Genomic DNA, 12,727 nt, shown 5'->3' on the forward strand with positions numbered 1-12,727 from the left:
ACATCTTCTGATGTTTGTTGGACTTAGAGCCCTTGAGGGCTGACTCCCCTGGTCTACTGGGACTGCTGTGGGGCTGCATGGGGATGGTGGTACCACTGGGAGATGGCACAGTAGGGGGGGGCTGGCTGGAGAAGGTGCTGGGATGATGCACAGAGCCTGAACCAGGGCCGGGGGACTGCTGGGCTGGCTGGGAGGGGCCCAAGGAAGTGACAGATGGCTGGGGGTGCTGCTGACCATAGGCCTGGGGCTGGTTGGAAGAATTGGCTCTCGCACTAGATGCTTTTGAGGAAGACTGGACCTGGGATTTGCCAGGCAGCTTGGAGCCACTGGCAGAGCCTGTGACCAAGGATTGAGAATGGGACAGGCCAAAGGTGGTACATGAGGCATTCCCAGAGGCTGGCTTGATTGGGGCTGAGGGAACAGAGGGGGTCTGTTCTGAGGAATCAGTTGAGGAATCCGTGGAGGACCTGGTGCCTTTTAGCTGGCCGGCCAGCTTCTCTGCACGGGGACTGGGTAGGGACTTCACTTGTCCTTCTGGAGCTGAGCCACGGTTACTTTGGCTGCAGAGAGAGGGCCATGGGGGTAAGGTAGGTCTGGCCGAGCTCTCAGGTCCTGGGGCTATGCTCAGCTGCTAGAGAGTGGGATGGAGGCTGCTGGGGACCAGGGTAGGGTCAATGGCCATCCTTGGCAAGGATAGTCATCTGCACATATTCACACATATGTAGGTACACTTGTACACAATCACACACATAAATGAACTCACACAATGCACAAACCAACCCACAGTCATACACACACACATACACACACACACACGCATGCTTGCACTCACACGTGCTCATATGCATGCATACACATTATAAAACTTACTTCCTAGGGGTGGGGGTTACCTATGGTTGGCTCCAGTAGCAGCGGGGGGCCCACCGCCATAGCCGTTGGGGTGATGAGAGCCCGGCTTCGGGCCAGGGTCTGAAGGACTGGTTTCCGAAAGCAGAGGAGAGAAAGGCGGACAGTGAGAGGAGAAGCCAGAGCGCCTGATGCCAAGGGCCAAGATGCCAGATGGAGACCAGTCAGAGTCAGGAGGAGGGGAGCCAGGAGTGAAGGTAAGCAGAGGTGGATAGGCTGGGAGACAGACAGACCCAAACTGGGACAAACTAACTCCCCCATGCCCTACAAGCACACACCGTCCCGGGTTACTCCTGCTGCCACGTCCAGTGCTCGCCCGCTGAGGTCTCTCATGATGTTGTCCACGGCCTCGTGATGCTTTAGAAAGAGCGGGCGTATGACTCGACGGTACAGCATGTGAGCCCCATTCCATGGCCCGGGAATCATGCAGAACAACAGGAAGGCGCACTGCGGGCATGGATGGCAGTTACACTCGGCCCGGATCTGTGCCCCGGGAGGAGGGGTGGGACCTCTTCTGTCAGACACTGGGCTATGTGGACCTAGGCCCACGCAGACACTCCTTAGGATGTGTCTGGCCACCCCCATCAGACACCCTCTTGGGTGGACTTGGGCTGCCCCCATCAGATACTCCCCTGGCTGGGCCTGTTTCCACAGGGAAGGGACTGAGTCTCCCCTGACACCCGAGGAGGCAGCAGGGCGGGCCCCTCAAACCCCCAGTCTCTGGTTGCCTGCCTGCTCCCAGGAGATCCTATCCTGTGTGTGTTCCAGTGGTGCGTACCTTTCCCACGTAGTAGAAAGGGAACCAGGACAGGAGTAGATCGCTGAAGAACTCGGCAAGCCCGAATAGGCCGTACACCACCCAGTAGGTGAGCCACACAGTGTCGTCTTCTTTGCTTGGACTCTCGATAGCTTTTATCCTGGGGGCAGGGGGAGGTAGGACAGGATCAGGGGCTGCCTGGAGTTCCCTCATGCTCCCCACCTGGACAGCCCATGGACACTCACGAAGCATATGCGGGGTACACAAACCCGATGAGATTGCAAAGTAGAGGTGCCCCGTAACCGAACAGAAGATACAGGCTTAGCAGAGTGGTGGCTCCTGCAGAAAAGAGGGCATGGGTGAGGGCCTGGCTCACTCCACGCCCAGTCCGCAGGCTCCCAGCCTCCTCTTGGCCTGGCGGATGCACCCTGCAGAGTTGTCAGTCCTCCCACAAGCCTTAGTGACCTCTCCAGGGTGTGCTAGTCTCCACACAGCACCTGGACGACCCCCACCATGGCTCTGAACACTGAGCCTTGTGTCTGTAATTAGTTAACATATCCATCCCCCCTATTGTACTGTGAGCTCTCCAAAGGCAGGCAGGGTCCTCGGCCCTGGTGGATACAGAGTAGCTGCCCAATAAACACTTGCTGAATAAGGAATCACCTGCAATTATAACCACCTCACCTTGGGCCCTGTAAGAGGGGTTGGATACATGAGCCCTAAGCAATAGGAGAAAAAACTAAAACTGAGGCCATTCTATCATTAAGACATGGTTACTGGTGAGCGGACAAAGGCAGAGGCAATTTAAAATTTCATCTTAGGCCTGGTCAGTGTGGCTCAGTGGTTGAGCATCGACCCATGCACCAAGAGGTTGCCAGTTGGAGGCCTGGGTTGCAGGCTCAATCCCTGGTGGGGGGCATGCAGGAGGTAGCCGATCAATGATTCTATATCTCCCTCTCCTGCTCTCTTTAAAATCAATAAAAATATATTTTCAAAATGTCATCTTAGTGTGGGGTTCCTCAGTCTGGGCTGACATCTGGGCCAGGTCATCCTCTTTAGGGGGCTGGATCCACCCACCCAATGCCAGGAGCATGCCGCCATGACACCACAGATGGCCCCAGACACTGCCTAGTGTCCTAACAGGGGCAGTATGGCCCATTTGAGACCCCCTTGTCTTAGGCAGCAAAGGGCAGTACAGAGCCTCTCAGATCTTGGAGAGCCCTCTGTTCTTCTACTCACTTCCCATGCAACACTGAGAAAGTCTCTCTCTCTGCTTCACCAGACTCAGTTTCACCATCTGTCAATGGGGTTACAGTGACCCTGGCTCCTAGGGTTGTTGTGGATTAGCTAAATACACTCAACAGAGAGGACTCATCCTTTCCCTACATTACTGAGGGACTTTGGTCAAAAAACACTCACAGCAAAGAGGCCCAGAGAACAGTGTGGGAATATGGGGAGCCAGGAGCATCAGCCACTCTGAAAACAATTATTGTAACTGCCACGTCTAAGTGCTACTTGTGTGCTTCTCTGTTCTGTCTCATGCAATGACAAGACCTAAACAAAAGCTGTCAGGGAAAGGGGCTTGCCCAGGGTCACTGAAGAGCATTTACAGCTTCCCGCTTCCTTCACAGAGGCTACCTTCTGGACCAAAGGGCAGAGTCACCCATACACTTCCCTCCACCTGCATTCGTTTTTATCCCAGAGCCTGGTGTCAGAAGTGGAGGAAGTCCTCCCCAGCTGGCTCCTCTGGGTTTCCTCCTGTTGCCTAGGGTAGGGTATTTGACCATCTGCGACATGTGGAGCCCAAGGGTTCCCACATCTGGGCAAGGGGGTGGGGGAACGTCACCTCTTCCTCAGAAACCGATAGTCAGTGGCTCTCCCAGGGCACCCCTGCCCTCAATCCCTATTCCTGCAGCCTCAGCAATAGGAGGATGATCTTGTACATGGGTTGGAGGGGGAGGGCATGGCCTGAGATCAACAACAGATGGGGCCCGGGGGTGAGGAGAGGTGAATACTCCACACAGGGCAGGTGGCAGGGGCATCCTCCCACCTAGCCTTGCCTTTTGGGGCCTTAGTTTCCTTTAACTATCAGCCTCCTTAGTGGCCTCTTCCCAGTGGGCCCCTCCCCAGTTCTCTATGACCTAAATTGCCCAACCACTGGTACCGAGATGTGGAAAGCCAGGCTTGCTCACATGGGCAGGTCCCTGGCTAAGCAGACATAGTTGGGCACTGGGAACCTGGGGGACAAATTTCAGACCCTCATTGGCTGCCTGGCATGGGGATCTCCGGCTGGTGGGGACATGGGAGTTAAGTGGACTCCCAGCATCTGCACATAAAAGGTGCTCAAAACACCTGGCACTGTCTGCACCCAGAACATGCTCCCGCCCCCACCAGCATCTTTGTGATTCATTCCAGGGGGTCTTCCTAGAAGAAGTGACAGAGTGGGCGTGCCTGAACACTGGGAAAGAGGGAAGGAAGGCATTTAACCATTTACTAACGAGGCAGTCTCTGAGAGTGGCAGGGGTCATCCCAGGTTATTGAGGAGGAAAGAAAGTGGAAGGACTAGAATGGTAGTTACAGTCAGGGGTGGCTGGAGCCCCGTCTCCCTGGTTTCCTATCCAATCAGTCTCCAACCCCACCACAACTGTCAAACAATCCAACTCCAACTCAACTTTTCATGCACAGTAGGCCAGTGAGAGGAGAGGGCACGCCAAGAGGGGAAACAATGGGAGAGTAGGTGGGAATGACCCTTCCTCTTGGCAGGGAGTAGCCCCTCTGAAAGAACAAGATCTCTACACTTGCTTTCAGGCTGGGGGTCATCTGGGAAGGAGGTGAAGAGACACTCAGGGCACTGGGGCCTATCTGCCCCCTCCTCCCCTCTCCTACCCCTGGGGCCTGCAGGACAACTGGAAGAACCGGACTTTGGCCTGGCGGGCACCCAGAGCCCCAAGGGAGGGGGCAAAGGACGGCCTCCAGACACGCGGACCAGAGTGGGGGTGCTGCAGGGGCCCAGAAAAGGGGTGGCCCTGGCCCAAGGTGGCACAGCGAGGGCAGGGGAGGGGCTGCGGGTTTACCCGAGGACCCCTCCCCAGCCAGGATCTCAGCCTCCCCACTGGACAGTGGGCTCTCCCCTCCATAAGGCCCGAACCCTGCAGCTGGGGCAGGCCGGATGGGGGCAGGCCAAGGCCCAGGTGCCCCAGAGCCTCAGTATGCAGACCGGTGAAATGGGGCGACAGCCCCGAGCGCCCTCGGACGGCTCACCCGCTGCCAAGTACCGCTTGTCGACACCGGTCTTGGCTTCGAGCGCCCTTAGTGCCTCGGTGGCCAAGTTCCTCTGTTCCAGAAGACGCTCGAAGCGCTGGCGCAAGCCGTCCATGGCAACGGCGGGACCGGGGTTGGCAGCCGGAGCTCGATCTCGGAGCTACGCACCGGTCCCGCCGGGCACGAGCCGCCTTCTTCAGAAGAGAGTCGCACCGCTCTGCTCCCGGGCTGGTCTTTGCCTCCTGTTTGGTCCCCGCCTCCCGCCCGACGCACCGGCCAATGGGAGGGCAGGGCGGGCAAAGGAGGTGGGGCCTGCCCCGTCTCCCCCGCCTCATTGCCCTCTGGCGGGCAGTGGCCGCCGCAGGCGCGACCTGAAGGAAGAGGGCGGGGCGCAGAGGCCGAGGGCGCCGATTGGTCGAGGGGAAGCGGGACGTAGCTGATTGGGGGGGCGGGGTCTTGGCCGGGGATTATTGGCTGAGCGGTGGTGTAAGTGGAGCTGGGGGAGGAGAGAAGCGTGCTGTAGTAGACAGAGTTGGTGGGAGGGGCCTTAAAAAGACCAGAGTTGATTGGAGAAAGGGTAAGAGCTTCATTAGCAAGAACAGAGGAGGGGCGGGGCATATTATAAAGACTGCGGGAAGGAATCTGAGGGGCGGGTATGGGGCGGAGCTAAATTGAGAAGTGGCGCTCACTCTACAGAGCAATCCTGGTTGGACGGGAGAGGAGGGGCTGATTCTAGGGAGGGGTGTGTAGGAAGGGGTGCGGCTAAATAAAAGGGCGGGGTCAATCATAACAATAGTGAACTCCTCTGGGTCAGAAGAATGGGGTCAATATACAGATAGGGAGACTGAGGCTCCAGAGGGTTTGGGTCTGCGTGTGTCCACCCTCCCATTTCTGTCGGGACTTCGCGCCTCCAAAGGGGAGACGCAAGGACCCCTGGGAGTTGAAGCCTTTCAAGGGTTGCTATGGTGCCGGGGGCGGGGCGGGCGCTTGGGCCAGCACGGCGGTTTGGCCAGGGGGAGGGGCTTTTGGAGGCCCGGCCCCGCCCCCGCCCCCGCCGCCATGCGGCCCACCCGGACTGATCTCTGGCTGCGCCTGGCCTTGCCCCTGGCCTTGGCCCTCGTTTGCCCCGCATCTGTGGGGTTGGTCTCGGCCCGGGCCCCCATCTATGTCAGCAGCTGGGCCGTGCGGGTGTCTGAGGGTTCCCGGGAGGCCGAGCGCCTGGCACGCAGATTCGGTTTCGTCAACCTGGGGCTGGTGGGTGGGACCCGGATGAACTGGAGGGGGCGGGACTGGACAACCCAAGACACTAGGCCCCGACAGATGGGAAGGTGTCTCTCGGGTCCCCTAGATATCAAGAACTCCCAACCAACCCCTGCTTCAGATTCGAGGACCCCCAGAGGGCACATGAAGCTCGCACCAGGGCATCTGGTTGGGGGAGGATGCAAACGGGGCATCCTGCAGGGCATCAGGGAAGCCGGGTCCTAGCGATCAGCTGCTCCCGCACATTCCCAGATCTTCCCTGATGGACAGTACTTCCACCTGCGGCACAGGGGTGTGGTCCAGCAGTCCCTGACCCCGCACTGGGGCCACCGCCTGCGCCTGAAGAAAGACCCCAAGGTGAGCCTGGCCTTGAGGCTGCCCCCTCAGGGTCTTAGACACGTCCTGTTATTCTTGTGATTGTTATGAATGGCTGTGATCTTTGGCAACTCACCTGCTCTCTCTGAGTCTTGGTTTTCACCTGGCCCTCCAGTCCATACAGTGGGGACCCAGACAGGGAAGGTCTGTGGAGAGCAACAGATCATGTGTGTGCGTGATGCACATTCCAGGGCCTGGCACACTATCAACATTTCTTATCAACCACCCCCCTTACCTCCTCTATTTTGACCTGAATGATTAAGATTCCCAGGTACTCTACAAGCTGAGGATTTGAGGCTGAGTCTGGCAAGTACTTGGGAGCCACAAAGGGGTATGAACTGGGCTGAGGAGCTGATCCATAAGGAGACAAGAGGCCCAACTGTTCAAAACCTGCCTGGAGCATTGGCGACAGAGAGAACTGGCCAGTTGGAGATGTGGTTTTCGAGAGAGAAGCCAGGGCTTGCCGATGGATCAGATGCATGGGACAGTTCCCAAGACTGGAGCAGAGCAAATGAGGAGATGATGGCCCTGATGGCTGAAATGGGAGTAGAGGGACATGAGTTGGTTTGGGGGGAAAGGGGTGGGGAGATCAACAAGGAAAGAAGAAGAGCAAAGATCTGAGAATGAGCAGCCCAGTCAGGCAGAACAGCAAGTGCCAAGGCCCTGAGGCAGCCATTGCGACAGCAGCAAAGGAAGGCTTGTGAGGGCCAGGAAGGGAGGGCCTTGTGGGCCCTGGAGTGTGTGGTGGGAAGCCCTGGGAGGGTTTCAACAAAGAGTAAGGCTGCTATGTGTTGAGAATGAATTATAGGAGAAGAGCGGAGGGGTCAGCTAGAGGACCAGGAGGTGGTAGAGAGCAGTGGCCACTGCAGGGGGGAGATGGGCAGGCCTTGGGCAGAGGGATCTAGAACAGAGATGGGGGAAGGGGCAGAGTTGGGACCCTAGGACTCCATGCCACCTCAGGCAGTAACCAATTACCTGTGGCCCTGGGGATGGGTGCTCCAAGCGTCTCGGCACCTTCTGAGGGCAGAGCCCCAGACACATGGGGACCCAGACGAGCAGCCCCAGAAAGCACAAGGTCCCAGGCCTCGTCCCACACCACAAGCAGTAGACAACCCAGACACACATTCCACTACAAGCACAGCCTCAAGGACAGTTGCCCCCTGTTGGACCCTGGGAAGGGGCCTATGCAGACCCTGGACACAGGCTTGGGCCCTTGGACCAAGAGCTGGCGGAAAGGGCTCAGAGGGGCAGGCCTTCGTTTGCGGAGCATGGCCCTCTAAAGTGCAGGATAGCCCAGCCGGTGTGGCTTAGGGGTGAGCATCAACCTGTGAACCAGGAGGTCACAGTTCAATTCCCGGTCATCGGTCCCTAGCGGGGGTCCATGCAGGAGGTAGTTGATCAATGATTCTCCCTGAGAGTGTGGATGCTGCAGGGCCGAGGTGGGCTAGGCACGCTCTTCATCTGGGCGTGTGGCAATGGCGGCCTGCACTATGACAACTGCAATGATAGAAACATGGATGTTTCTATCTTTCTCTACCTCCCCTTTCCTTTCTGAAATCAATAAAAAGATATTTTTAAAATAATAAAGTGCAGGATAGCTGGGAGGAGGGCAGGCTAGGCTTGTTGGTCCAGCCCCCTCCCTTGCTGCATGTCCCCCTCAGGTGCAGTGGTTTGAGCAGCAGACTCTGCAGTGGCGTGTGAAGCGCTCCTTAGTGGCACCCACAGACCCCTGGTTCTCCAAGCAGTGGTACATGGTGAGCGGGCTGGGCCAGGTGGTCGGGCCAGGCCAGGCCAGAGCCCTACTAACTCTAGCCCCCACCTGGCATAGAACAACAAGATGCAGCCGGATCTAAACATCCTGAAAGTCTGGAACCAGGGGCTGTCAGGCCAGGGCATCGTGGTCTCTGTCCTGGACGATGGCATTGAGAAGGACCACCCAGACCTCTGGGCCAACTATGTGAGCCTGAGTTGAACTGGGGCGGGGGCTGCCCCTCGTCCCCCGGTCCCATGGCCTGCTCCAACCCCCTCACATCCCCACCTCACCCTTAGGATCCCCTGGCCAGCTATGACTTCAACGACTATGACCCAGACCCCCAACCACGATACACTCCCAGTGATGAGAACCGGTGAGCCTGGGGGCCTGGGGGTGGCCCTTGTGCCCTGTGAGGGCCAGGTGAGCTGTGACAGGCACTCCTCTCTGCCCTGACACCAGGCACGGGACCCGCTGTGCTGGGGAAGTAGCAGCCATAGCTAACAACAGGTTCTGTGGTACAGGCGTCGCCTACAACGCCCGAATTGGAGGTACTCCGACGCGCCAAGGATAGGGGCTGGATGAGGTGGCACTGGGTGGCTGATAACACCAGGGAGATTTGGCAGGTCAACCAGGGGAGGAAACTTCTTGGTGCCCTCGCCTTTGTTGCTTAGACTCAGGGTGTGGAGAGCTGAGCCTGCACAGATGCCTCCACCCCCAGGAGCAGAGAGAGGGGCTGGCTAGGGTGTTTGGAGCTGGCCTGGATGGGTGAGGGTGCCGGCAGGGCTGTCTGCAGAGGACCGACAGCTGCCTGTGCAGGCGTGCGCATGCTGGATGGCACCATTACTGATGTCATTGAGGCCCAGTCACTGAGCCTGCAGCCGCAGCACATCCACATCTACAGTGCCAGCTGGGGCCCCGAGGACGATGGCCGAACGGTGGACGGTCCAGGCATCCTCACCCGAGAAGCTTTCAGGCGTGGCGTCACCCAAGTGAGCAGGATCTGGGGTTTTGGAGGGCCTGTGCCTGCATGAAAGGCTGACACCCCCATCCCCTGTCCTGTCCCCATCTGCAGGGCCGAGGTGGGCTGGGCACGCTCTTCATCTGGGCGTCTGGCAATGGCGGCCTGCACTATGACAACTGCAACTGTGACGGCTACACCAACAGCATCCACACTCTCTCTGTGGGCAGCACCACCCAGCAGGGCCATGTGCCCTGGTACAGCGAAGCCTGCGCCTCCACTCTCACCACCACCTACAGCAGTGGCCTTGTCACCGACCCCCAAATTGTGAGTGGACCCCTTCACCATGCTCACTCTGTCTGGCCCAGCCTGGTCCCCCCACCTTCCCTCTTGTCTCCCCACCTTCCCTCCAGTCCCCATGTCTTCCCTCCTATCCTCCCAACTTCCCTCCAGCCCCCTCTACCCCAGTCCCTGCCTTCCCTCCTATCCCCCTCCATCCCTCACCTTCTCTCCTGTTCCCCAACCTTCCCTCCTGGGTCCCCATCCTCCCTCCTGTCCCCCCACATTCTTTCCTTTCCCTTCTGTTCCCTTATCTTCCTTCCTCTCAGGGATTGCTCCTGCAGTGCTGGAAGGTAGACATGGGTCCCAGGCCCCATCCCACTGTTGCCCCTTCACACACCCTGGCCTGTGCTTCTGGGGTGTGGACCTGGGCAGTGCTCAGGCCCCTTGTCTGGTGTAATGCTCTGCAGTGCCTTCTTGAGTCCCTGGTTCCATGTGAACAAGGGCTGGGTTTTCATGTGCACCGGGCCCCCGAACTCCCATCTCTGCCCCCAGGTCACCACGGACCTGTACCACCAGTGCACCGACAAGCATACAGGCACCTCGGCCTCTGCCCCACTGGCTGCAGGCATAATTGCTCTGGCTCTGGAGGCCAAGTAGGTGATAATGGGGACCCTACTACCACCCTGACCCCCCAGTTGTGGCCCCAGCTTACTCCCTCACCTCCCCCAGCCCGTTCTTGACATGGAGGGACATGCAGCACTTGGTGGTTCGTGCATCCAGGCAGGCACACCTTCAGGCTGAGGACTGGAGGACCAATGGCGTGGGGCGCCAAGGTACTGCATGGCCCGGTGGGGGTGGGGACACCATGGCCACAGAGTGAGTGACGGCCCCCCTCCACACAGTGAGCCACCACTATGGCTATGGGTTGCTGGATGCTGGGCTGCTGGTAGACTTGGCTCGCACATGGCTGCCCACACAGCCCCAGAAGAAATGTGCCATTCGAGTCCTCCACAAACCCACGTGAGCACTCTCCTCGGTCCCAGCCACTGCGCATTACCTGCCACCTCCCCATTCCTCCGACAACACGGACAACACCGTCACATCCCCAGCCCTCTCCCACACCCAGGCAGACACTTGGGAGGCAGGCCCTGAGGCCTCAGTAAATCCTGAAGGTGGGCCCCATGATCTGAGCCCAGACCCTGCCTGCTGGCCGCCCATCCCCCCCAGCAGGCCAGCAGGAGGGGCCCTGATGCCCCATGCCACCCATAGCCCCATCCTGGCGCTGATGCACATGAGAAAGAAAGTGTCGGCCTGTGCTGGCCGTGCCAACTACATCCGCTCACTGGAGCATGTGCAGGTGCAGCTGTCCCTATCCTACAGCCGCCGGGGGGACCTGGAGATCTCGCTCACCAGCCCCATGGGCACCCGCTCCACACTTGTGGCCATCAGGTCAGGGTCGGGGGACCTACCCTATGGGTCCACACAGGGAGGGACAAGTGCACTTTGGAGTCAGGCGTGGCCTGCGCAGGGGTGACCAGTCCTGTGAGGGCCACTTCCGCAGGCAGCACTTGGCATTGCAGTCAGACACTTGCTGTGGCTCAGTGGCCCCTTCATGACTATAGTCATCCACCCTTTTACCCCACCCCACCCGTCTGTCCCAGACCATTCGACGTCAGCGGCCAAGGCTATAACAAGTGGATCTTTATGTCCACGCACTTCTGGGATGAGGACCCGCAGGGCTTGTGGACCCTGGGCCTGGAGAACAAGGGCTACTATTTCAACACGGGTGAGAGGAGGCACAGGCTGGAAACTCTGAGGCCTGCCTGAATCACCCCACTGCAGTGGGGCTCCCAGTGATCTTGCATAGTAGAAATAGGCTATCAGTTATCATCCCACAATGGCTGCTGGGGGCCGGGGCACCATCTGAGTCTGCAGCTTCAGAGTGGGGTGGGGATAACTGGGGAGTGGGGTCCAAAATGGCAGGATTAGACCACCAGCAGTTTCTTCCCCTTATCCCTGTGCTCACCATGACCCCTGCCCAGGGACGCTGTACCGCTACACACTGCTGCTCTATGGGACAGCTGAGGATATGACAGTGCGGCCTCCAGGCCCCCAGGTGACCAGCAGCGCGTGTGTGCAGCGGGACACAGAGGGGCTGTGCCAGGGTGAGTGCCCAGTGAGGCATGGCCCTGCTGGCAGTGTGCGTGTGCGGCCCAGGAAGGGTAGGTGGACCAGGGCTGTATACCTCAGCCTCACCTCCATGTCCATATGCCCCATGCAGAATGCCACAATCCTGCCTACATCCTGGGCCACCTCTGCCTCTCCCACTGCCCATCGCAGTACTTCAATTACACCCAGAAGGCAATGACTGCTGGGTCTGGGTGCCCAGTCACAGTCATATGTGTGCCTCAGCTGCCACTTCTGCTACACCTGCTATGGCAGCTCCTTGCTCAACTGCATCGCCTGCTGCCCACCATACATACTGGATGAGCACGGGGGCTCCTGCTCAGGGCCTGTAGCCCACAAAGGCCACCCCCAGCCCACTGGAACAACCCATCACTGCCACAGAGGCCACAGCCCTGCTGATCGCGGCCTTTGGGAACCCCCTCCTCTGTAGCATCCTCTCCGTGGGCTGCCTGCTCCCCTGTGTAGCCCCCCACCCAGTGCTGGAAGCCACTCCCATCACCAACTGCTGGCTGGACATCCCACCTTGGCTTAGGTCTCTGGTGGGAACTACTGCCCTGCTCCCTCGTTCCAGATCAGTGTGTGTGTGTATGTTTGGGATGACGGTGGGGTGGGATTAGGCAGAGGCCAGGCCACAATGGTGACCAACATCCCTTCTCTGCCCCCAGAATCTGGGAGGAGGGGGAGGGAGAGCCAGTGACACTATCCAGAATCTCAGGGACCATGTCTGACCTCAGAGTTTGCAATAAAGGCTTAATAGGAGGTGCCAAGTCTCTGGTATCCTTTGGGGCACACCCAGGCCCCCCAACCCCCAGCCATGGTTGGGTGTCCCCTGTGCCCTCTTTGAAGATCACCTTCCCTGGCCATCAGCCCCTGGGGGACCCAGCAACCACAGAGAAAAGAGGGTCAGTCTGGGGCCCAGACCCCAACTGTGGGGGTGGGAATGGGTGGGGTTTCTAGTGATACCCACATGCTTTGAGTGCCAAGCTTC

At 58.9% G+C, this 12,727-nt stretch overlaps 2 protein-coding genes across 3 annotated transcripts; one reads left to right on the plus strand and one right to left on the minus strand.

The window, feature by feature from the left end:
• Positions 1-381: 381 nt before the first annotated feature.
• On the minus strand, positions 382-5,163 carry REEP6 (receptor accessory protein 6). Of its 2 annotated transcripts, XM_059697337.1 has the most exons (6): positions 4,925-5,163; positions 1,909-2,002; positions 1,685-1,823; positions 1,185-1,353; positions 891-977; positions 382-560 (listed from the first exon to the last, which is right to left on the minus strand). In XM_059697337.1, exons 1-6 carry the CDS (start codon positions 5,037-5,039, stop codon positions 523-525), a joined length of 642 nt encoding a protein of 213 aa, XP_059553320.1. In that variant the 5' UTR covers positions 5,040-5,163; the 3' UTR covers positions 382-522. The 2 variants fall into 2 exon arrangements, with proteins under 2 accessions (XP_059553320.1, XP_059553321.1); XM_059697338.1 differs by lacking the exon at positions 891-977 and having other exon boundaries at positions 4,925-5,159.
• An 820-nt stretch (positions 5,164-5,983) lies between these two features.
• On the plus strand, positions 5,984-11,721 carry PCSK4 (proprotein convertase subtilisin/kexin type 4). The gene is given in 13 exon segments (XM_059697351.1): positions 5,984-6,178; positions 6,437-6,541; positions 8,221-8,313; positions 8,388-8,516; positions 8,609-8,685; positions 8,772-8,860; positions 9,129-9,301; positions 9,385-9,597; positions 10,105-10,205; positions 10,282-10,385; positions 10,455-10,572; positions 10,822-11,001; positions 11,595-11,721. Coding segments are annotated over 13 exon segments (1,704 nt in total).
• Positions 11,722-12,727: the final 1,006 nt, after the last annotated feature.

The sequence above is a fragment of the Myotis daubentonii genome, chromosome 5, assembly GCF_963259705.1.
Source record: "Myotis daubentonii chromosome 5, mMyoDau2.1, whole genome shotgun sequence".
NCBI classification, from domain to species: Eukaryota; Metazoa; Chordata; class Mammalia; order Chiroptera; family Vespertilionidae; genus Myotis; species Myotis daubentonii.